Source organism: Adiantum capillus-veneris, chromosome 18, assembly GCF_014529385.1.
Source record: "Adiantum capillus-veneris isolate H3 chromosome 18, ASM1452938v2, whole genome shotgun sequence".
Classification (NCBI taxonomy): domain Eukaryota; kingdom Viridiplantae; phylum Streptophyta; class Polypodiopsida; order Polypodiales; family Pteridaceae; genus Adiantum; species Adiantum capillus-veneris.
In genome coordinates, this window is record NC_140948.1 from 120,016,455 (window position 1) to 120,042,199 (window position 25,745).

Sequence of the window (25,745 nt, forward strand, 5' to 3'; positions counted from 1 at the left end):
CATAAGTCACTAATCAATCACATTTCTGTCGAAGGTCTCAGATATACATCCGGATCATTGTAACCATTTAGCAATCACACCCAAACCACACTGATCTTTTCACGGATGTCTTGATCTTTGTTATTATCAGATTCATATCTTTCCATTTCGCATTTGAATCAAGCAAACCATGCCCATGACCATCCACACAAGACAGTACATCCACATAGCATGCAGTTCACAAAATCACACACTTAGTTCACAATGAACATCTAGCCATCTCATTCCGTCCAGAACTCTTGATGCACCTAGATCACTGTGCAATCATCTCATCCTTTTGGAACTCTTGATGCACTCTGTCACCAGCGTGTGACTACTATCTATCCTTTTTGTTGATTTCTTTCTTATTATCTATTTACTTTCACTTTTTGGAAACACCCCTCGGGAAATCTAACTGCCCTGCATTGCATAGCTAGTGTGGAACTGTCCAAAGGGAGTCCAGGCCTGAGGGCAAAGAGAGCACTAAGGTTGGACAAGGACTATGGTTAGCCAAGTGGGGTCATTGACTAGCCAAAGTGGAATCCTTTGCTACAGAGGCTACATTTCAGTTTTGGATGTGGCCGCAGTGTACAAAGAGGGTCGGATGACCTAGAAAGATACAATGGCAGCATCTCCTAAAATTTAGGGAACTGCTATTTTGGGACCTGAAAATGTGTTGACGTCATTACCTCCGGAATGACAAAGGGAACATTTTCTTACTCTGCCGTGAAGTCAATTGGGCAGCCGGTTGGGATATTTTTAGACGGCAACCCCGAAACGGAAAAATGCTTGTAAATGTGCCAAGTGGCACCTTCTGGTGCACTTGCCTCATGCAACAAGAAGTGGCGCTGAATTTAGGAGGGAGAGAGCCTCATTTTCAGATTTGTCACAGGTTAAGAGCTATGGAGTGCTTGCTTTCCCTCTTATGCACAGTGCGGTGCCAGGAGTGATGCCCTGCACGCTACGCATTGCCCTCTCTCTCCCCTTTGGCAGTATGTTATGCCCCTCTAGTGGGCTCTTCATTTGACCAATGTACAGTTGTGTGGGTTCATGCGCGATTGCCGAGGCAAGAGCCTCTTGCACAAGTACTGGACTAGCTAGCGGCTAATCCCCCGCAGGTACAGGTGAATTCGGAGAGGTTTCACGCCAGAAATCTCGTCCGATTCAAAGGGCAAGTAGCCCTACAGGTGCGGGAGCTCGAGGACTTGCTACGGATGCGACCGGCACGCGAAACGGAGCCCAAAACAGTAAATTACAGCCTGCTGTGTATTTTTGCAGGTTTAGGGTTTTGGCCCTAAATGGACCCTAATACCCCCAGGGAGGTTCGGGGACGCAAGGGGACCGCTGTACAGGTGATCTGGCGCATTTTCAGGGCTGAAAACAGAGAATTCAGCGTGCTGCAGATTCTCGCCAGGTTTTGCAAAGTGCCCGTATGCATCGGGAAAGTCAGTCAATGCGTGGGAATACTGTCTGTGAAGGGTCCTAGTACAGTTATGCTACCGAAATCAGGCCGGAACAGTTGAAATTCAGCCAAATTTGTGCGGGGCAGCTTGTAGGGATCCACAGCATTTATTCCCTCTTTTGAACAATAAAGAAATACCGAAAGGGGCGCCTAAGTTAGGGGCCAATCTGGTGTCGGTCTACTCATACAGGTGCAATCTAGCAGCCTGTATCCCTCTTCCCTTTGTTGTGTCTTGAAAGTACAGGTAAAATAGACGACTAATAATGGGTGAAAGCTAAATCAAGGTTTGAAGTAAAGTCTACCGCCCTTTTTGGATTGAACAGGCCGGTTTCATGGTTCCATCGACGGGATTAAATCACTTTTTTCCATAGAAGTGAGCCTTGGTCAGTTTTGGGCTTAAAGACACAGGGGATCATAGACCAGACACAGGAATTGCAATTATGGCTGACAGACCAGATGATGTGACTGAAGAGGTTTCCTCTTCACAGGGTCAACAGACACATGAAGTGGGTGAGTCCTCAAGACCACCACAGACTGATGATATATTCAGGACCCAGTTGGCTACTGCTGTGGCTATGTTCACACAAGTAATGCAGAACCCGAGGTTTTTAGCCTTTCTTCAACCTCCTGTTCCGTCTCAGCAAGTTGGGTCACTGGATCATATTCAAAAGCCTGTTAAGGCTCGAGCACAGGTGATTCATACCGCACAGTCAATGGAAACACCTGTACACTTGACGGAGAACATGCAGTCTCCACAACCTGTGCCTAAGGTGCAAGAACAGGTGGCTGAGATGCCAGTCTTTCAAGCTGTACCAGTTCAGCCCGCCACCTTTCAGCAGCCTATAGCTGGTTCTAATGGGCAGGGAAGCAACCTACAGGCTATGCAACAGGTCTTCCCACCACCTTCAGTACACCCTGGCTATTTTGGAGGTGGATCCGTATTCCAGAGCATGGCTGGTCATGCACCTGGAAATCGGTTTTACACGCCAGGAACAGTGTTTGGGGGTGTGCTCAAACGATGATGCCTAACCCCATGTACAGTGTCATGGGTATGCAACCAGGGTTTCAGAGCACTCAGGGCCAATTTGGGATGCCACAAGCAAATTTTGGTATGGCTGGAATTACAAATCAGCAGCCAAATATGGCATTTCCAGGTCAAGTTAATAGCGGCCAAGGAACACAGATGAACCCTAATAGTGTTCCCATGTTTCAATCACTTCCATATGACAATTTAACGCCGCTGGAGAGGCCAACTCCGTACAAAGAAGGTGGCAAAGGTGTGACTTTCACGACCTTTACAGGGTTTGATGACAGGAAGAAGGCTCTCTCATTCCTCCAGCAGTTTGACAAGGCCTATGCAGGGGAAAGCTTTACAGAGGCTTCAATGGTCCGCAAGGCAACCACTTTCTTGACAGGGAATGCGGGACAATGGTGGATAACTTTATTGCTTCAAGGGCAAGCTCCGTCCACATGGATTTACTTCAAGCAGATTTTTGCAGCAGCATGGTTATCTGATGACTTTGAAGCAGATGTCATGACAGAATGGCACCAGCTAAATGCTGCCACTTGCAGAAATCTGGATGATTACAATCGGAAGTTTTGGAAAGCTCTACTTCCAGTAACTTCCTATAGGTTTGTGCCATTGACAGAACAGATTGAAAAATACTGTTGTGGCCTACCCAAAGGATTGAGAAAATACTGCACGAAGACAAAAGTCACTACTTTGACGCAGCTCATCGAGGTAGCAAACACTGGGAATGGTTTGCTCAAGGGAGAAGATTGTGAATTTAACACTGACGTCAAGGCAGGATCAGGCAAGAAAAATTCAGCCAAAAAGCACGTTCCCAATGAGGCTCCTAAAGGGACTCGGGAGTCAGCCAACGCAGGGAAAGACAAAGCTACGGCTGAATCAGAAAAAGGACCAGCAAAGAAATGGAAAAGACGTTTTCCTCGCAAGTCAGAAGAGCAAAAGAAGGTCCTGAGGACAAAGAACAAATGCTTTATATGTGAGCAGCCTGGCCACATTGCTTACAATTGTCCTACAAAGAAAAGGCCAGCTGATTCTGATGACAAGGAAGACAAGAAAGGAAAGAAGCCCATGGCTGGTCTAGTGCCAGATATGGTGGGCGACAAGCCAAATTCAGATGCAAGTGAGCTTTGCAGAGCATGGGGAAAGGTTAGGGATTAAACAGTGCTTATCTTCTTTGATCTAGGTGCCAAAGCCAACTTTATTTCCCCAGAATTGGCTTCAAAGTTGGGAATCAAACCTGAAGAGATGGGGTATACAGCAGAGACAGGTTTGGCATGTCTTGGCCATACAGAGGCTGTGACACCCATCATTGGAAAGTTGCGTCTACATATCCAGTCCTATGTAGATGCTGAAGAATTTTACATCATGCCACTGGACGGATGTGATGTGTTGTTAGGTATTCCTTGGTTGTTTCGTGTACAGGGAATCATGGATGTCTACAACAAAAAGATCACTGTACAGAGCAGGGGAAAGACTCATATTCTGGATGTAAAGCTTAAAGGGGAGTCTATTCCCACTGTATCAGCTTCTGCTATTACTTCTGTAATGAAAAAGCATCTTTCTGCATACTTGGTTTTTGCACGTGAAGTGTCAGATTGTGATGAATCAAATTTATCTATGCTAGATAAAGAAAGGTCAATGTTTTTACAACAGTATAGTGACTGTTTTTCCAATTCATTACCGTCTCAATTACCGCCAGAGAGACCCGAGGACCATGCGATAGATTTGGTGCCAGGCAGTAGCCCACCAAATAAGCCTCCGTACAGGGTTAGTGCGGCTCAGCAGAAAGAGATAATGGGCCAAGTACAGGAGCTGTTAGAAAAGGGGCTGATTCAGCCCATTTCATCTCCATTCTGTTCTCCAGTGTTGTTGGTGCAGAAAAAGGATGGCTCATGGCGTATGTGCATCGACTACCGTGCACTGAACAAGAATACCATCAAGAATAGGTTCTCTATACCTAGAATTGATGATATTATGGACAAATTAGAAGGAGCAGCTATGTTTAGCAGGATAGATCTAAAGAGTGGGTACCATCAGATCCGCATTAGATCAGAGGATGTGCACAAGACTGCTTTTAGAACAACGTTTGGCCTTTACGAATTTTTAGTGATGCCCTTTGGTCTCACAAATGCTCCTGCTACGTTCAATAGGATGATGGACAGAATTTTCCGTCCACACCAGCAGGTTGTTGGTACATTCTTTGATGACATGATAGTCTACTCAAAGAATGAAGAGGAGCATAGGCATCACTTGGCCATTGTGTTCAAAGAGCTACGCAGTCATAGGTTGCTCATCAATGCAAAGAAAAGTGAGTTTTTTCTGGAAGAGATTCACTTTCTGGGACACATTGTCTCAAAGGATGGTGTCAGAATGGATCCTGCAAAAGTTGAAGCGATCAAGTCATGGCCAAATTTGAAGACAGTGCATGATGTCCGAAGCTTTTTGGGACTATGCTCCTATTACAGAAGGTTTATCCGAAATTTCGCTGAGATTCTTCACCTTTACATGCTCTTCAAAAGAAGGCAGTCACCTTTAGATGGACACAGAAAGAGATTTCAGCTTTTAATCTCTTAAAGGAAAAGATGACTTCAGATCCAGTCATTGTGTTGCCAGATCTTAGGAAGTCATTTGTGGTCCAGTGTGATGCCTGCGGTAGTAGCATTGGTGCAGTGCTAATGCAAGATGGCAGGGTAGTAGCCTATGAGAGCAGAATTTTGCAAGGGCCAGAGATGACCATGCAGGTCTATGAGAAAGAGTTACTGGCTGTGATTCATGCGCTCTTGAGTTGGAAACACTACCTGCTAGGTGCAGACTTTGTTGTCCAAACGGACCATCAGACCTTGCGATACTTCTTGACACAGACAAAGTTATCTGAGAAGCATATGCGATGGGCAAATATCTTGTCCATGTTCCATTTTCAGATTGTGCATGTGGAAGCCAAGAAGAACGTTGTGGTTGATGCCTTGTCAAGGAAGCCACAAATTTCAGCTGTGTCGATTCCTTATCATCATGAACTTGATGATATGAGAGAATAGTATGCAAATGATGAAGATTTTGCAAGGGTCTTCGAGCAGCTAATGGATGGACAACGTCATGAACACTATCTTCTCAAAGATGGGTTCATGATGATGCATGGCAGATTGTGTCACAAAGCCATTGCGACGCAAAGTTATGGAAGAGAGTCATGTCCCACCGTATGCAGGGCATCGTGGTATCGATGCTACAGTTAAAGCGGTTGAGACATTCTTCTATTGGCCTACATTGAGAAGGGATGTGGATGCCTTTGTGCGAGAATGCCTAATATGCCAAAAGGTCAAGTTTGACAGGCAAAAGGCACCAGGGTTATTGCAACCACTACCTATTCCAGATAAACCATGGGAAAGTATTGCTATGGATTTTATCTTTGATCTTCCGAGAACGCAGACAGGAAACGATGGTATTTGGACCATTATTTGCAGATTCAGCAAACAGGCTCATTTTATTCCTGTCAGGAAGAAGATAAAGCCAGATCAGATGGCACGCTTGTTTATGAGCAATATTTTCAAGTATCATGGCATGCCACAGTCGATTGTTAGCGACCGTGATCCACACATGACAAGTTTGTTCTGGAGAGGTTTGTTTGAGAATATGGGCACCACGCTCAAATTCTCTTCGTCATTTCATCCTCAAACAGATGGGCAGTCAGAAGAGGCAAATTCTATTGTCCTAGATCTGCTGAAGTGTTATGTGTCAGAGCATAAAGGAAAGTGGGAGCAGTATTTGCCATTGGTGGAGTATGCATACAATAATACAGTGCATTCATCAACTGGCAAGGCACCCTTTGAGATAGTTGAAGGTGGCAAGAAAGTTCCTCCCATACTGCATACAAAGGACAAGATATTTGAAGCAGATAAGTATGTTCAGGACATGGATGAAATGTACAAGAAGGTCAAAGTGGCCTTAGAAAGGACTCGGGCAAAGCAAAAGAAAGCAGCTGATCGTCACCGTCGTGAAGTGGTATATTCACTTGGTGATTGGGTGCTTTTACGCTTTGAAAAGGCAAGGTTAAAGAAGATGAAGGGCAAGGAAAGACTGTTTCCAAAGCTCAGCATGCGTTACTATGGGCCTTTTCAAGTATGCGACATAATCAGTGATGTTGCATATAGGCTGAAATTGCCTGACAGTTGGAAGATTCACAATGCATTTCATGTGAGTCTTCTCAGACCCTATGTGGGTGATGTGCCAGAAGATATGCCAGCTGAAGATCAGCCGGAAGTCGAGGAACTTGACGAGATCTTGGTCCCTGAACAGATTTTGGCACACAAAGAAAGGAAAGTGAAAGGCAAGGTTGCTAGGCGTTACTTGGTAAATTTCAGAAACTATCCACCAATGGATGCTAAGTAGATGGAAGAAGGTGAACTTGCAGAGTCACCAACTGTGTTATCACTTTACCTGGAAGCCTTCGATTTGCAACCTACCTTGACCCCTTGAGTTTCAAAGCTACATGGATTGTCAGTGTGACAATGGCTTCTGAAACAAATGATGTACATGGTATTTAAAGTGAGCTCAAATCAAATACCTGTTACATGAATGTTAGAGCTGTACAGATTGTCAGTTTGGCAATTGCTCTTATAGAATGTCCAAAAGTTTGGTTAGTGCTATAGAAGTGAGTATTTCTTGTCAGTTTGTCAAGGATACAGTGATTGCTTCTATTGAAGAGTACATGTGTAACTGCATTCTTAAACTGTCGGTTTGGGTATGCTCGAAAGTGTTACGGGATCCAACGTGTACTATAAGACAGTGGCAAAATGTGCAGCTACCATTCTGTCATTGGAAAGTTAGTGACTCAAAGCAATGGCAGAGTGCGCAGCTACCACTACGTCATGGGACAGGATTCACACGCAGGAAATACATGAGTCGACGAGGTGTTGAATACACCAGGGTTGACAATGAGCATGTATGTGTCGTATATGTGTCGACAGGTGTTGAATACATCAGTGTTGACAATAAGCATGTACGACATAGATGCAAACGAGGACGTTTGAGATTTCAAGAGGGGGGTATGTCACCAGCGTGTGACTACTATCTATCCTTTTTGTTGATTTCTTTCTTATTATCTATTTACTTTCACTTTTTGGAAACACCCCTCGGGAAATCTAACTGCCCTGCATTGCATAGCTAGTGTGGAACTGTCCAGAGGGAGTCCAGGCCTGAGGGCAAAGAGAGCACTAAGGTTGGACAAGGACTATGGTTAGCCAAGTGGGGTCATTGACTAGCCAAAGTGGAATCCTTTGCTACAGAGGCTACATTTCAGTTATGGATGTGGCCGTAGTGTACAAAGAGGGTCGGATGACCTAGAAAGATACAATGGCAGCATCTCCTAAAATTTAGGGAACTACTATTTTGGGACCTGAAAATGTGTTGACGTCATTACCTCCGGAATGACAAAGGGAACATTTTCTTTCTCTACCGTGAAGTCAACTGGGCAGCCGGTTGGGATATTTTTAGACGGCAACCCCGAAACGGGAAAATGCTTGTAAATGTGCCAAGTGGCACCTTCTGGTGCACTTGCCTCATGCAACAAGAAGTGGCGTTGAATTTAGGAGGGAGAGAGCCTCATTTTCAGATTTGTCACAGGTTAAGAGCTATGGAGTGCTTGCTTTCCCTCTTATGCACAGTGCGGTGCCAGGAGTGATGCCCTGCACGCTACGCACTGCCCTCTCTCTCCCCTTTGGCAGTATGTTATGCCCCTCTAGTGGGCTCTTCATTTGACCAATGTACAGTTGTGTGGGCTCATGCGCGATTGCCGAGGCAAGAGCCTCTTGCACAGGTACTGGACTAGCTAGCGGCTAATCCCCCGCAGGTACAGGTGAATTCGGAGAGGTTTCACGCCAGAAATCTCGTCCGATTCAAAGGGCAAGTAGCCCTACAAGTGCGGGAGCTCGAGGACTTGCTACGGATGCGACCGGCACGCGAAACGGAGCCCAAAACAGTAAATTACAGCCTGCTGTGTATTTTTGCAGGTTTAGGGTTTTGGCCCTAAATGGACCCTAATACCCCCAGGGAGGTTCGCGGACGCAAGGGGACCACTATACAGGTGATCTGGCGCATTTTCAGGGCTGAAAACAGAGAATTCAGCGTGCTGCAGATTCTCGCCAGGTTTTGCAAAGTGCCCGTATGCGTCGGGAAAGTCAGTCAATGCGTGGGAATATTGTCTGTGAAGGGTCCTAGTACAGTTATGCTGCCGAAATCAGGCAGGAACAGTTGAAATTCAGCCAAATTTGTGCGGGGCAGCTTGTAGGGATCCACAGCATTTATTCCCTCTTTTGAACAATAAAGAAATACCGAAAGGGGCGCCTAAGTTAGGGGCCAATCTGGTGTCGGTCTACTCATACAGGTGCAATCTAGCAGCCTGTATCCCTCTCCCCTTTGTTGTGTCTTGAAAGTACAGGTAAAATAGACGACTAATAATGGGTGAAAGCTAAATCAAGGTTTGAAGTAAAGTCTACCGCCCTTTTTGGATTGAACAGGCCGGTTTCACACTCACACTAGTATCTAGTCATCTCATCGAGATAGACATCTTGATGCACTAGAATTTCATTCACTTAGGCGTCACATCCAGATCTCTAACAGATGTTAAGATGCACCAAGTTCAAATCATTCATCATACAAAATGCTGCAGACATTTCATCTGTCTCTACATGTCTCTAACAATATACACATGAAAGAGCACATGTTTTCAGTTCAATCAAGGAAATTTCCAATTCAATGAACACATTTCATGAAGTCATTCCGCAAAATACTCTCAGTCCGTCAATGCCTTGAAATTCCAAAGAGAAGTTAGTGACTTTATTCAATCTAGGTAATCTGTGACAAGGGAGTGGAGTGACTCCCCTCTTGTCACAAACTGATGACGTGGCAGCAGATAGTGCGGGCGAACAGATGATGTGGCAACAGGCAGTACGGATTTCTGGGATTCGCCCTAGCATGCTGACGTCGCAGACAGTACGGATTTCCGCGTTTTGCGCTGACAACTGCTGACGTGGCAGGCTGTACGAATTTTCGGAAATTACGATGATTGCTTTTTGGACAATTTTTGGATAAGATGCTTTTGAGTTTATTGTTTTTGGGATAAACAGCTTTCAGGGCTCTGCTTTTGGGACATCCCTTGTAAGAATAAAAGAGCCCTAAGGGCCTCACTTCTCAGAGCATTTGGACGCAAAGTCTACGAGCAGAGGACCCTCCTCAAAGATTAATATAAAAGAAATACCGAAAGGGCACCAGTCTTTGGGGCCAATCTCTCTAGGCACAGAACTAGCCGTGTCGACCAAATTGAAGTGTGATTTTAAAGTTGTGAAGTATTTGAAGTGATTCTCTTGTGTGTCGTGTTGGATTCTCGTCTTGGGGATGACCAAGATTGTGACAGTGGTATCAGAGCCTGTAACAAACTTGGGCATCCCAAGTCTAGATTCTGTTGCAACACAACAGAGATTCCTTCAAAACAATTCACAATTTGAGAGAGAGAGTCGACACGGCCCGACGTAGTTCCGTGCCAAGAGAGATTGGCCCCAAAGACTAGCGTCCCTTTCGGTATTTCTTTTATAGTAATCTATGAGCAAAGTACAACTTCCCATGGGTGCTCGCTCTCAGACTCTACGTCCAGAAGCCCTGAGAAGTGAGGCCCTTAGGGATCTTTTAATCTTACAAGCAATGCCCCAAAAGCTGTTTATCCCAAAAGCAATAAACTCAAAAGCATCTTGTCCAAAAACTGCCCAAAAAGCAGTCAGCGTAATTTGCGGAAATCCGTACAGTCTGCCGCGCCAGCAGCCGTCAGCACAAAACACGAAAATCCGTATTGTTTGCCACGTCGACATGCCAACGCAAATTCCAAAAATCCGTATAGTCCACTGTCACCTCATCTGTCCGCCCGCGGTGGTCACCCTGCGGGAGTTGTACCTTACTCAAAGATTAATATAAAAGAAATACCGAAAGGGACGCCCGTCTCTGGCCACGAAACTATGCCGGGCAATGACCAAATTGAATTGTGATTTTAGAAGTTGTGAAGTAATTTAAGTGATTCTCTCTCGTGTCGCAACAGATTCTAGACTTGGGGTGTCCAAGTTTGTTACAATGGTATCAGAGCATCAGGCGTGTGCTTTTCTCAAAGCATACCGGTCCTATCAAAGAGCAGACAAGACACTTGGGCACGTTGAAATTTGAAAGAATCTTCGGGTCCCGACGTTGGACTTATTAGCAACTTCGACCCTTACTTCATCGCGCATCGGGCGTGCTCCCGTCTTCATCACTTTGTCTTACAAGGCATAAAAATAGAGAATCCCAGATTACACATGGGTTCTCATGGAGAATCTGACAAAGATAACACCTCCCAGTTGAAATCAGGCGGGGGAACTGAAGAAAAGAATGAAGATTTGGGCAAATTTTTCGGCAGAGAAGTCTGCCAAAACAAAGTCCAAGCGTCCACTGCAGGTTGACATGGGTGTGAAAAGATTGATGAAGTACTCCAAAGACCCGAGATTTGTCAAACACCTGAAGATTACCCGATTGATGAGATTCACTCGAGATGGCGAGAGGCCATTGATTCTCCTCTCAGGACGAGATGAAAGTTGAAAGGACAAACGAGTGCAAAAAAAGCGAAAGCTTTACTCGCAAGAAGAGCTGGACAGAGCTGTTGGCCAGAAGATGAAACAAGATACTAGAAAGGACACTGAAAGGGATACTAATGAACTGACAATTTGGTTGTTTGTGACAGATAACCGGAAATAGGAGCGAGGAACTCGTATCTGTATGGATTGGAAAGCATGGAGCTGAACATCCACTCTTTTGCAACGAGGTGAGCCATCTCCTTGCCTATTTTGCAAGTGAAAACGAGGATGAGATGGTGACATCGAGAGCGACAGAAGCTCAGGAACGAATCGGATATCCTTTAGATTCGAGATAAGAATGATGAATTTGAATGAACGGATGATGATGCATGTTGAATGATTCTAGTGCATCAAGATTCCCATATGAATGAGATAACCGGATACTGTGGTGAGCGCATCAAGAGTTCTAAGATGGCTACACATCAAAACATGAGAGTCAGAGATTAATGACACAGACGAAATGTTTTTGTCACAGCGAAGAACCAAGGGAGCAGCACCTTTGACTGAGAGAGAGAGAGAGAGAGAGAGAGAGAGAGAGAGAAGAAGAAGAAGAAGAGTAGCTTGTGGATTATAATCTTTAAACCACTTGATGCCAAAAATCAAATCACATCCTTTGAGAGGAGAAACCACAAACTTGCGACGAAAACCGAAATTTTGGACTAAAACTCTCACATTAGGACATTCATGGGTAAGTGAGGAGTGCATACCCGGAGCAAATCCAGAGATCACAATGGGATCTATTGGAAGAGCTTCTAAACGTACGCTCTTCACAAGAGTCACTAATCACATCATTCACACTACCGAAATCAAACAAGATCACCATGCGTTGGCCATTCACATGACCATAACACTGCATGAGAGACTCATCTACATGATCATTAGAAACTTGGGACACAATAGTGTTCTCATGTATGGCTGCTGAGTTAGGGCTGCAAACACTACTGCTGTGGCTGAAAAACAGTGGACTCATCTGGCTGAAAACGCTATGGATTGTTGGCTGAAATCGCTATGAATTGTTGGCTGAAAAACGCTGGTCCAGGTTGCTGAAAACGCTAAACCAAGTTGCTGAAAACACTGGTACAAGTACTGAAAACGCTGATGCAGATAGCACAAACACTGGCGTTGAAAACGGGAATCTTTGGCGACAAGGGCTGATGATACTTGATGAAAACACTCGGTCTTGCTGAGGTTCTTGCTGAGAAGAAACGTTAGAGGGCCTGCTGCAGATATTGCCTCTGCTCTCCAAGGTGGAATCCGTACGTACGTACCTTACCATTCCGTACGGTATGATACGTACCATACCGTACAGTACGGCATCAAAAAAAAAAATTTGAGGCGTTTTCTCCCCGGACCAAGTGCGCTAGGGGCGCTTTCAGATAGGGTTAATAGGGTGAAGGGGAGAGAGCCTTAGGCCTTTTTTAATCGACCAGGATTACAAAAGACTCTCTGTTGTGTTACAGAGAAGTGCACAGAGACCTGCAGAGCATTAAGTCATTAAGTTTTATGATCAATATGTTCATTCTAAGCATTGCATTGTTAATTTGTTAATGAGGCTGAATTTTGAAATGCCTGTGAACTTAAATTTAGTATAATTTTCTTTTTTTACAAATGGTACGTTCCTATCGCGTACCTAAAGGTTGGTTCAATACTGAAGTACGTTCCGTACGTACCTAAACCGTACCGTACACTACTTTGATGCCGTACTGTACAGTACGGTTTCTTCTGCTTCTATTGAGTGACTGCCAAGTTTCTTTAATATTAACTTAGCAAATTTGCCCTACCCAGTTTTCCAACAAAAGTCACTTATAAGTGAAAAATGGATAAATAGGGAAAATGGGTTTTGTGCACTGTAAAATGCTCATGATGGGTACTCACTGTCGTGCTGATGATCATGTTGTCCGCAACCAGAGGATATGTAACTACTCTAAGTGCCTAGACATACACGCCCTGCGCACAGGCTCACAAAGGTGCCATAACACTTCCACTTCCTAAGCTGACCTGAACCCTAGACCTGAAGTAGCTTATCCACATGCACATAGGGTTACATGTGCACGTGACATGATACATCCCCTCCTTTTCAAAGTGAGGTACTTGTACTGAGCTGCATGGCTTCCTTGTAGTCTGCCAACAACTCTGGGTAATCTTTGAAAAACTCTTCATCGACCCACACTGCCTCGTGGGTTCCTCGATCTTTGAACTTCAAGAAGTACTGTCTGACTTGCTTCTTTGAGCCATGGTGAAACCAATGCAGCAACACGTGCTCCGGCTCCATGACTTCAGCTTCATCGATGATCTGCGGCTCTTCTTCTTTGGAAATGTCCTTCGGAGGTGTTCCCTGAAACACTTTCAACCAAGAAACATGGAAAACGTTGTGCATTGACCATGAGTTAGGCAATTGCAATTTCATTGAAACCTCATTGATCTTTTTAAGAAAGGAAATGGACCATACATTCTGAAAGACAACTTAGGACGCTTCTTTCCAACTTGCTTAAGACGTTGCTTCATGACATAGTTACCCGGAACGAGAACGGGAGTGGCCTGTCACGTGACACATCCAACCCTTTGTGTCCGTGGACAAGCTACAGCATGACAAGGATTCAGTTCAGTGGCCTGTCACGTGACACATCCAACCCTTTGTGTCCGTGGACAAGCTACAGCATGACAAGGGTTCAGTTCAGTCAAGTGATCTAGAATAAGAAGTCAGTCTAGAATAAGAAGTGATCTAGCACTTTTGTGAGTCTGTTCGCAGACCGTGCATGTCCAGACACTTAGATTAGATGCATATCCTCTGGTTGCACACAGCATGACCATCAAATTCCCATCAGATCCCATCAAAAGCATTTTTACAATGCATAGACCTATTTTTCCTATTTTTGACATTTTTCACTTATTATTTTTAGATGACTTTTATTGGAAACTGGGTAGGGCAAATTTACTAGTTGTATACAAGAAAACCTAGCGCTAGCACTTTCTGGCAGAAGAGGCAGCAAAAGCATTGCTCACAAGCAACTTCTCAGCAGGACCCCAAGGACCTCTAGCGTTTTTGCTCCAGAGCAGATTGGCTAGCCTTTTTGGACAAGAACTCGGATCAACCAGCGTTTTTGCTTCTGCATCAGCCCAACGACAGAACCCCAACATATCAGCCTAGCGTTTTGCATTGCAAGACCACCGGCAGCAACAAAAGACAGAAACCAGCCCTAGCATTTTTGCATCTGCAAGGCACTTCAGCGTTTTTGCAGATCTTCGCAACGGAATTTCCATTACACTCAACGTTTTCAGTTTTCAGCAGTCAGTACCTACAGTAGAACCCCCGAACCTCGCAAATCTCACCTTCCTGCAGCAGATCCTCGCCGCACGATCAGATCTCGCGAAGTTTGCAGTTTCAGCCCGGAAAACACAAATTTCAGCATCTGCATTTTCAGTATCGTCGTCGCATCGTCGCCATCGACATAGAGATAGAATTCAGCAGATAAAGATTTGCAGATTTCAGCCCTTGGCATTTTCAGATTTCAGCCCTAGCGTTTTTGCATCACAGCAGAAGGCTAGCGTTTTTGGACCAGATCAGCCAGCGTTTTTGCATTGGCAACAGCAATAAGCAGAAGACTCCCAGCGTTAGCAGATTCTCCACAGCAAGACCATTTTCAGCCCTAGCGTTTTTGCATTTGCAAGACACGTCAGCGTTTTTGCAGACCTTCGCGACAAAACCTCCATTAGACCAATGTTTTCAGTTTTTAGCAGTCAGACTCTCCAGTAGAACCCACGAACCTCGCAGATCTCACCTTCCCGCAGCAAATCCTTGCTGCACGGTCAGATCCCGCGTAGTTTGCAGATTCAGCCCGGAAAACGCAGATTTCAGCATCTGCGTTTTCAGCGCGTCGTCGTCGCATTGTCACCATCGACATCATCACCGACATAGAGTCAAAATTCAGCAGATAGAAGATTTGCATATTTCAACCATTAACAGTTTCAGATTTCAGCCTTGTCGTCGACATCGTCAGCAAGTCCAAGCATTGTAGAGATTTGTGCAATCATAAGTAGACCGCTCTCGCCATAGAGAGTGGGGCCTTCGGAGGAGGGTTTGACAACATTCTGGTGTCGTATTCTCTTCTCTCTCTATCTCTCAATCTCATGTACCTTCATTTACAGTGTCCATTCACTTTGTTTGTGTCCATTGCACTCTCTCACTAAAGGAACAGAAGGCTCTCCCTTCCGTAAGTAAAAGGAACCCTTGAGCACAGTTCGGAACACTCATCTTGAGCAAAGTTCAACAACATTCACTTCCACTGCACCTTACATTGGTATCAGAGCTTTGGCAGTGTTCTGTATCACTCAAGGAAAGAACCACAAGAACCATAGAATTTTTTTTGCTTGTTGAGGTCGCACGAACCCAAGTTCACTTGGGCGTGTCGATTCCTAATCGTGCTTTTGAAGAGTGACAAGAAACCCAAGAAAGAAGGGCTTGTCCAGCCTCCCCTTGTGCCTCTTTTCACCCATTGAGAGCGGACCGTGCACTTAGCGGCCGGCCAATCGACGTGAGGTGGGAAAAAGCAACCTTGGTGTGAGCACAAGGCCGCCAAGAGGTGCGCCCGCGGAAAAGAGCAGAACTCGGGTGAAGAGAAGATCCTTCTCTAACACAAATTGCAAGCGAAAGAAGAACCCAAGTTCCTCGTGAACTTAAGAACCCAAGAACCCCAAGAACCAAAGTTCCTCGTAAACTTAAGAACCCAAGACCACAAGAACCGTCGACTTCAATGGATGGTCATCACTCGAAGCGGAATGGATACTTCGCTTGGAGGTGATGAGCATGAGAGAGGCGAAGAAGAATTTTCCCCACTAGGAGCTTTTTCTGACCCTCCCCCTTTCCCATCTACGCCAAGGATTGCACCAGATCCTATGGAGGCTTGGTGCAAGACGATGATAAACATGATGACAACATGGCACGAAGCAAGAATGGAAACCATGGAGCGTGAACGCGAGCAATTACGCTTGGAGGCCAAAGAATTTGATCGCAAGTACGCAGAAAAGAAACTAGATTGCCTTGATTGCCTTACTATGCACATGGTAAGAATTCAAAAAGTGATAATGGTGTGGTACACCGTACCTCATGGCATAGTTTGTGTTGATGGCTCGTTAGCATATCTCCTTGGAGCTTTCACCAGAAGCTCTCTATGACCTCGCATCACAAATGAGATTTTGCATTAAAAGATGAATGGAGTTGAAAATTAACACAATATAATAAAGATGAAGAGGTGAATTTCGTGCATTGTGATGCTTGTGCCCATTATAAAATAAAATAAAAACCATACGTATGTATGGTGTGGAGGTGGCATCGTTCTCCACATTTATAATAAAACCGTAGGAAATGTGCCATTCCCCCGCCACTTTTATCCCCTCCAATGTTGAAGGGGGACTTATGCTTCTCCTTTAGTGTTGGAGAGACTTTTTTATTTATAAAAATACTCAATTGTACAAGGAAGAACTCGTTACCGATGTTTTATGAAGACGTGTAATTCCACATTGCCCTGTCGTGGTGTATTGTCCATATATCCCTCTGTTGGCAAAACAAAATTCTTCACACCTTGTCATCTTCAGGTACAAATGCAATCAACACATCGAAGTGACGACATTTCAAAGAAGAAGCCCATGAAGAACTTCCCGTCCTTTCATGACCACACCACATTTGGCATACATATCAACCAAAGCACTAGCAAGCACATCTTTCTCCAATAGCCTCTGACGAACAATGTTATCATGAATTTTCTCAACCATGTCAACATCTTGCGTAAGGTCACAAGCCTTCAAGATGCAACCTGTCCTTCGACTTTGCATGTTTAAGCCATGTTCATGCGGTATGGAGCCTTGTCCTCACCCTCACTGCTCAGCCGATTTCCTAATGGCTGTTGACATTCCTACTTCCCTTTGTAGCAACCACAACCAACACATTGTAAGAGACCACTTTCTATGTAAGAAGCTGATCCGAAACATTTTGAGCTTTCGTGAGAGTGGTAGATTTGGTATACATTTTAACCAAAGCACCTCTGAGCATAACATGTTTCACCAAAATCCCCTCATTAGTGACTCCTATCTTTTAGTTTAGCCTTTCATCTGACTTCTTTCTTTTTTGCACCCAGACATTGGATTATATCCACAAAGATTGTATTGGTCTGGTCTCATAGGTCATTTTAGCTCTTTGAAAACGGATTTCAATCTGACGATTCTGTCTTTTTTCACACCCACACATAAAAGTCATTTTGGCTCTTTTAAAACGTTTAATATAGTATTTCATCAGCTAAAATCAGCGCAGAGCTGCCTGCCCGCTGCTCGTACGCAGAGCTTTAAGCTCTTGTCCGCTGCCCGTTCGCAGAGTTTTAAGCAAGCTCGCTCTCTCTCTCTCTCTCTCTCTCTCTCTCTCTCTCTCTCTCTCTCACACACACACACACACACACACAAACATGCACACACATAATCTCTGGTACGCAGAGCTTTAAGCTCCTGTCCACTGCCCATTCGCAGAGTTTTAAGCTCTCTCTCTCTCGACTGGCAGCGCAGAGCTCTTAACAGCACAGCACAGAGCACTCTGAGGCTATAAGCTCTCTCTCTCTCTCTCTCTCTCTCTCTCTCTCTCTCTCTCTCTCTCTCTCTCTCTCTCTCTCTCTCTCTCTCTCTCTCTCTCTCTCTCTCTCTCTCTCACAAACACGCACATACATAATCACTGCGCAAGTCGACCTCTATGAACACTAAGCTATTTTCGGCCACTACTTTTACTGCCTTCTTTTTCGGTGCTTACCCACACGCTCTTTTTCAAAACAATAGCTTCCATAGTTTTTCTCATTCTATTTCTGCACCATTCCTTTCTAACTTCTCTGTCCAATGAAAAGCAGCCAGATGGAGTGTCTCTCCTTGCAACGATTCCAAAATCGCTCTTAGATAATCAAGGTAAACAGAATTGGATCGCAAGAACGTTGTTCATTCTTCCTCTCTCATTTCTAATGTGTAGGCGAAGATTGAAAGGATTCACGAGAAAGAGTCTCTCAGTCTCTTCTTCTCCAAAGCATGATACACAGGATTTGCATGATGATAAGCATGATGAATTGAATGATAATGATAAGCATGATGATTTGAATGACAATGACAGGCATGATGATTTGCATGAAGATGATGTGATTGTTCACAAGGTTGATGTGTTAGTTGATACTGTCTCTAGTGAAGCTAACCTCATTGCAGATTCGATCAACCACGAAGAACCGATCTTGGCTCTCGAGCTTAGGTCCCAAGAACCCCCTCAGGAAGAAGCGATCTTGGCTCTCGAGTCTAGGTCCAAAGAACCCTTACAAGAAGTACTATGTGTTCGAATGATTTGTCAGCACGCATTGTACGAGTGTTTCATTCGTGATCATTTCCTGTATTTTAGTCAACGTCTTTATGTGATCCCTTTTTCTAGGCTTGTATTTTAGTCAGCGTCTTTATGTGATCCCTTTTTCTAGGCATGACATATTGTACGTTGAGCACGTTTCACTCATGAATGAGCACGGATGTATGCGGATTATTCATGAAAAGCTGAAAAGTATGCATTCAAGGAAGTCACATTCCATGTCTCTTCCTTAGCATGACACAATCGTAAAAAGAACACAAGAAAGTATGCGCACCAAGCATGGGCATTTCCGTTGTGAATTGCCACAGTTGATTGATTTAGATCAGCAAGACAAGAATCGATCTCATTGTTTGCGTGTGTGTGGTGAACGGTTTGGCACTCCGTCTCTATGTTCATCTACATTGCATGCACAGTTTGTTCGACAGACGAGTTTTTTTCCAATCACTTTACATGGAATAAGTATGTTCATGTTTTTGTGTTGGATGTGGTTTCAGGAATTTTCAGCCATGGAGATTCTGGAAGAAGAAAGAAGCATGACTATGGACAAAGATGAAGCATTGAAGCAACTACAATTGAAGCATGACTATGGACAAAGATGATGCATTGAAGCAACTACAAATGACTCTGTCGCTTTCGGCGCGGCCCAAAGAAGCAAGCGTTGCAGACCTTTATGAAGTTCAAGTACCGCACGACCCACACATCAGAGGGGCAGGCGAAGAGTCCTTCCCAAGATTCCGGATGTTGTTGGCGATCTCCCTCCACGCCATATAGTTCGGTATCAGTACCTCACTTTGAAAAGGAGGGGATGTCACGTGACACATCCAACCCTATGTGTCCGTGGACAAGCTACAGCATGACAAGGGTTCAGGGTTCAGTTCAGTCAAGTCAGTCTAGAATAGGAAGTGATCTGGCACTTTTGTGAGTCTGTTCGCAGACCATGCATGTCCAGACACTTAGATTAGATACATATCCTCTGGTTGCACACAGGCTGACCATCAGATTCCCATCAGATCCCATCAAGAACATTTTTACAATGCATAGACCTATTTTCCCTATTTTTGACATTTTTCACTTATTATTTTTAAGTGACTTTTATTGGAAACTGGGTAGGGCAAATTTACTAAGTTGTATATAAGAAAACCTAGCGCTAGCATTTTCTGGCAGAAGAGGCAACAGGAGCACTCGCTCAACAGGCAACTTCTCAGTAGAACCCCCAACAAGCCCTAGCGTTTTTGCATCACAGCAGAAGGTTAGCATTTTTGGACCAGATCAGCCAGCATTTTTGCATTGGCAAGAGCCTGGCGACAGCAAGAAGCAGAAGACTCCCAGCGCTAGCACATTCTCCACAGTAAGACCATTTTCAGCCCTAGCGTTTTTGCATCTGCAAGACACGTCATTGTTTTTGCAGACCTTCGCGACAGAACCTCCATTAGACCAGCGTTTTCAGTTTTCAGCAGTCATACTCTCACGCTCGTACCATGTTTCTATGTGCAGCAGAGGATCAGATCCATATTGGCAAGACATGGAAGACACCCTGTGCAGACTCTCACCATGGAGGACATCAACACAATCATGCACCGACCGATGCGAGCCATCTCCGGATTCTGATACACATATCCACCATTTTGTATCTGTTTTTTGAGATACACTCCACCTTTTGTATATGTACCCCTTGATACCCCATCTCTTCTAGCTCTAGTAGTGTTTCTATTAAGTTGATTTCTTTCTTTTTATCCAGACCTTGTATCAAATTCACAATGATGTAACTCTCGTCTCATAGGTCATGTTGGCCTTAAGAAGTTAATAAAACATCTCTCTCTCTCTCTCTCTCTCTCTCTCTCTCTCTCTCTCTCTCTCTCTCTCTCTCTCTCTCTCTCTCTCTCTCTCTCTCTCTCTCTCTCTCTCTCTCACACACACACACACACACACACACACGCACGCACGCACGCACGCACGCACATGGGGGCACACAACATTCACCTCTTTTCTCAGCTATCTCAGTCTATCTCCCTATTCCAGCCCCTCTAAGTCAAGAAACCTAAAGGATTGTGATTGTCTAAAGCTAAACCTTCTCTGTTCTCTTCCGCTACACCTAACACCTAAACTTCAAACTCGCACAAACAACAAAGACATAAGTTAAAAAATCATTCTTCACTCTTGGTTTTTAGAACAACCTACAAATTTAAATAAGAATCAGAATATAGTATGCATTTCAAGAAAATTCCAAGCACAACCCCCATATGACCTTAACTTCATTGCTTGTCTAGACTAACGTGAAAGATTATCATGTTTTTCAAACATAGCTTGGGCAATAGCTATGAAATACCTACTGATCAATCATTGAGCCAAAGATTTGCAAAGAGTTGGTTCCTAGCCTTAAAAAAGACAATAAACTGAGAGTATAACCCTCTCATTCCTAGAGCTTAAAAATTGTCTAGCAATCTTTGTAAAGAGCCAGTCTAGACCCATATAATTGCATCGAATCATGAATGCAACTTGAACGAGCAGATTTTCCATCATCGTAATTGTTTGTGGTGCTGGCATGCTGCAAGCAATGACCACATTTCTGGGGCTGGGCATCAATTCATCAAGCTGGCTCATTCTCCTCAAACCTCCTTGATCGCTCACTTCCTGTTTCTATGCGGACTCTATAGCATTTCTCTGAAAGCATGAAATCCACCTGTGTAAAAGAATATACATACCCAAAAGAAATCTTGGGAGATGCCCGCAAAAGCAAATCGGTGGAGGGGATGCACAGAGAGCTTAGAGTGAACGAAGAGGAAGATGGCTTGCTTTATGGCATCAAGCCGTGAGAGTGAATGGCCTTTGGCCCCCGTAACCTTCATGTCTGCATCTATCTGTGCATCTACATCTACACAAATCACGATGTCTTCTAGGTCGTGTCTCATGCCCGCAAGCCTGTAATCTGCAGCAGCAAAAGGGGGCTCCCTCTCCACCATGTGCTGATATTGATGCTGAGGATGTTGACGATGACGAGCGGGAGAGCTCTTCTCCTGCGGTAATTGCTGGCAGGAGGGTGAGGGTGACGGTGAGGGTGACGGGAACGGTAGCAGCTCCGCTGCACTATTGCTTCCTGACATCTCGATGACGCGGGGGTACGTGTAGAGAGAGAGAGAGAGAGAGAGAGACAGAAGTTTAACCTCGTAGAAACAATCCCAAGAGACGTGTTGAACTCAAGACGTGTTACTAAAGTAAATGTTAACGAGTCTTATGACCAATGTATCTTGTTCGCCACGAGCATGAAGGCAACTCTGGTTGCTCATGCAGCCAAATGGTAGAATTTGATAAGGTTGGAACATCTGATTATGCTTTGAAGTAATGTGCAGACTTTTTGTCCAAAAACAATGTCTCATGGATCGCATTTGTTGGCATGGCAAAGAAGTTCCAAGTTCATCAGATGCAATCACCTACATTTGCATCTTGAAGGCCTCTGACATTACACAATTCGGATGTTGGCAAACATTTGCGTGGTGAGATAGTGGATGATTGTCTATGGTTGTTATGCAGGATTCTTCTTCGCGTGTGCTTCCTACATTGACCATTTCTGGTTAACAATTTTGTCGTATCCCCTTTGGCTAGCAACCCCTCCTCTCTCCACACATTCGCTCTTATGGGATTGTTTTTTGGAAGAAGAATTGTGGAGATGGACAAAGGCATTGATGACTCAAGTGTAGTGTTTCTTACCAATCTTGATATGCAAAGAGGAATTGTTCATGTCCAACCTATCTCAGCAAAATCATTCAAGTGGGGAGGTGATAAAGTAGACAAGCGTTGATGTGCAAAGGATTGGAGACTTTTCCTCTATCTCCCATGCATATAGTGCATAGTTAATTCTTTCTCTCTACATAGACACGGGCCTAGCTTCTATTGCTCATCCATTGGCAATACCCTTTACCATGATTGTAAATGTATCACCAATAAGCTTCAACAGATACTTTCAAACCATATTACAAATGCAAACTGACCCCAGAATGAAGGCTACATTAAAGGTGCAAAAGACCATGAGAATTATAAAGCTATCGGCTTGGGAATAGAAGCTTTCTGGAAATCAAAATATGTACTTTGATAGTGTTGAAAAAAAAAATTAGTACATGTTTCCTTCATACTTTGTGCTACAAAAGCCTATTGCATGTACACTTCTACGAATAATCTTTTTATAATATTCATCCATAGTCATTGGATGTGGGGTTCTGTCTGGGAAAAGGTTTTTAGCATTAGATAGATAGTTTTACTTGGATTGATGTTGCAGTGGAAAAGATAATGGACTTTTCCATTCGATAGGGTATAATTTGCATTGTTCTTTGGATCATCATTGTTATCACTATACTTTTAAACAATCAATTATCAATTTTGCTCATGTTTATGTTGGGGTGTGTGACAAACAGCACCAGCAACTAGCGAGAACCCCTTCTATATTAGAAGCCTGCACATTTGACATCATTGCTTACACCATCAGATGCCCTCCATCTACACCATGAGATTCTCTCCCTCTATCCTATAAAAGAAGCATAAGCTACACACTTTGTATCCCCTCATTAGCCGTCATCTAGCCCACTTTGTACCCACTATGTGGATCTAACTTATCATTAATCTAATCATGTTTTTCTACTTTTATTAGTGTCAATCTCTCTCTCTCTCTCTCTCTCTCTCTCTCTCTCTCTCTCTCTCTCGTAATATACTAACCACATCATGAACGGTACACGTACTCTTATTTTGCCATAGTCACATTCCCTTTCATTTTTATTCTCAAAAACCATTCAAAAGAAGCAATGTAATTAGAACTCTTATTTAACTACTATTCTTAGAGTTTAAGTGAAAAGAAACCACTTCTATTTTGGGTGCATGCATAAAGAGAAAGAGAATCCCGAATCAAGTCTTCGTATTCACTGCAATTTTTTAGCAAGAATTAGCTTCTTTACTCTTCACGAGGATGACAAGAGCTCCAAAAGCATTCTAATCAAGTGACCTTGACGTTTTTACCCCCTTTCAAAGCCAACAAGGCCATCAGAATCTCCATCACAGCAAGGATGCAGAAGATACACTTTTTTTGTCCTCCTTTATGCTATTTTTCTATCTTAATCATGGCTTACACTCTCTTGATTGCATAGATCATGCTCTCTTATCTTTCATATATTTATATTATTATAATTCATGCTCCATGATATGAATAAAGAGACGGAGGGAAATGCTCAATCATATTGATTGAGGGGGATGCTTGGTACTTAGTATGGTGTCCTATGTTTTGATTCTTATTTATGTTGTTCTCTTTGTGTGTTGTTATTATTCAATCAATTCTTTTCCTAAATCTATTTTTGATTTAATGAATCAAAGTTATGTTGAAAGTGTCGAAAGATACTAGGAAGCGAACAATTGTATCAAAGCTTTGAAAATGCTCCACATATATACTAGGAAGCCAACCATGGTATCAAAGCTTTGAAAACGCTCCAGATAGTTTGTAGAAGCAAAGAAGAGTGCTTCTTATTGTTGGGCATATGGTATTTGGCCTATGCACCAACTCAAGGTGTGCACTGCCCCTAATCCAGCCAGTGCATGTATGGCAAATTCCATGTGTAAATCCATGTGATAGCGTGAATAGCTCTTTTCCTAGGATAAATAGTGTTTGGCCGTGTGTGCAACACCTCCTAGCTGTGAAAATCCTGTGTGAGGATAAGTTTTTGTGGCGAGATATTATGTTATATCTTTGTATGCCTTTATGTAAGTAAAAGGCTGGGCCGGATAGCTTTCCAACCTTATAAGTAAAGGCTTTGATGTACATATCTTATGCCAAAAAATACTATTGTACACTTTGTATATTGAGTATTGAAAATGTATACCTCTCTCTCTCTCTCTCTCTCTCTCTCTCTCTCTCTCTTATGTATACCGGACTATAATGATTGGGTCTCTTATGGCAAAGTTGTTTGGGTGCATAATGGAGATGAAATTGAGTGATTGGGCTGAAGAGAATGACAAGCATGCAAAGGGACAAGCGGGTTTTCGTCGATGCCATAGCACCATTGATCATCTTGTCCCTCTTCGTGTTCTCATGGAGGAAAGTCGGTTGAAAGGAAAGCGATTGTATTGTTGTTTTGTGGACTTTAAGAAAGCCTTTGATATGATTCCATGTAACAATTTGTGGAGAAGGATGGAAGAACTCCAAGTGCCAAGTTTGTTTATGCTTGCAGTTTCTCGAATCTATGAGAAGGTGATTTGTCAATTGCGCATGGGAAGAGAAATTTCAGAAATTTTTGTAAGCACTATTGGGGTTAAACAAGGATGTCCATTGTCACCAACTCTCTTTGGTCTATGCAATTATCAATTGTAACAAATGGTACTTGACTTTATGCAAGAAGAAGGCATTGAAGAGGTCACTATTTGCAATGCGGTAATCATGCTTTTGTTGTATGCGGATGATGTAGTGCTTCTAGCACACACTTTAGAAGATGCACAAAAGCTTATGGTTGTCCTTGAGAACTTTTGCTTGCATAGTGGGCTGATTGTAAATGAATCCAAAACAAAGGTTATGCTTGTGAAAACCAACCATAAGGAGAAGCCATGCATTGTGTACAACAATGAGACACTTGAAGTTGTTGAGAGCTTTAAGTACCTTGGCCTTGAGGTTCCATCCAATCACAAGTGGCATGAATGTGCTATGCGTCGTTTGGAAGCGGGACAGAGAGCATATTATGCATTTGAGAACATGTGTAATGCGGGAAACATCAAGTGTTGGGTTCTCAAGAAGTATCTTTTTGATGCATTGGTGACACCGGTTCTTCTTTATGGAGTTGAAGTGTGGGGCGGGATCATCTCAAAGTTTACTTGGAAAGAGTTTGAGAATGTCCAAAAGCGTTTTCTTACAAACTTTCTCCAAGTTAAGACACAAACACCATATATGCTCCTACTTCTTGAGTCGGGATCTCTTCCAATTGAGGTTATGGGCATGGAAAGGGTTGTGGAGTACATGATAAAGATGCGTCAAAACCCCTCACATCGACTTCCTACAATTGCATGGGAAGCAAGCAAAAAAGTTCAAAAGACGCATAAAAGCAAGATCTTGAGCACGGGATGGATGCAAGACATAAAGAAGTGGTTTGGGAGATGGGATGCATTACACTTGCTACATGATGCTTCAATTGACTCTCAAGTGAATGAAGCTTTTCTACAACGCCAATGTATTACGGCTTGGGAGAAATCCGGTGGGTC

General features: G+C 43.7%; 1 protein-coding gene across 1 annotated transcript in view; it reads right to left on the reverse strand.

The window, feature by feature from the left end:
- The window catches only part of LOC147436302 (BRISC/BRCA1-A complex protein), a 36,813-nt gene extending 15,118 nt beyond the window's left edge, over positions 1-21,695 (reverse strand). The window contains exon 1 of the mRNA XM_086489235.1: positions 21,227-21,695. Coding sequence (XP_086345361.1) covers positions 21,227-21,625 — 399 coding nt within the window. The 5' untranslated portion in view covers positions 21,626-21,695. The remainder of the gene's footprint in view (positions 1-21,226) is intronic.
- Between the last annotated feature and the right edge of the window lie 4,050 nt (positions 21,696-25,745).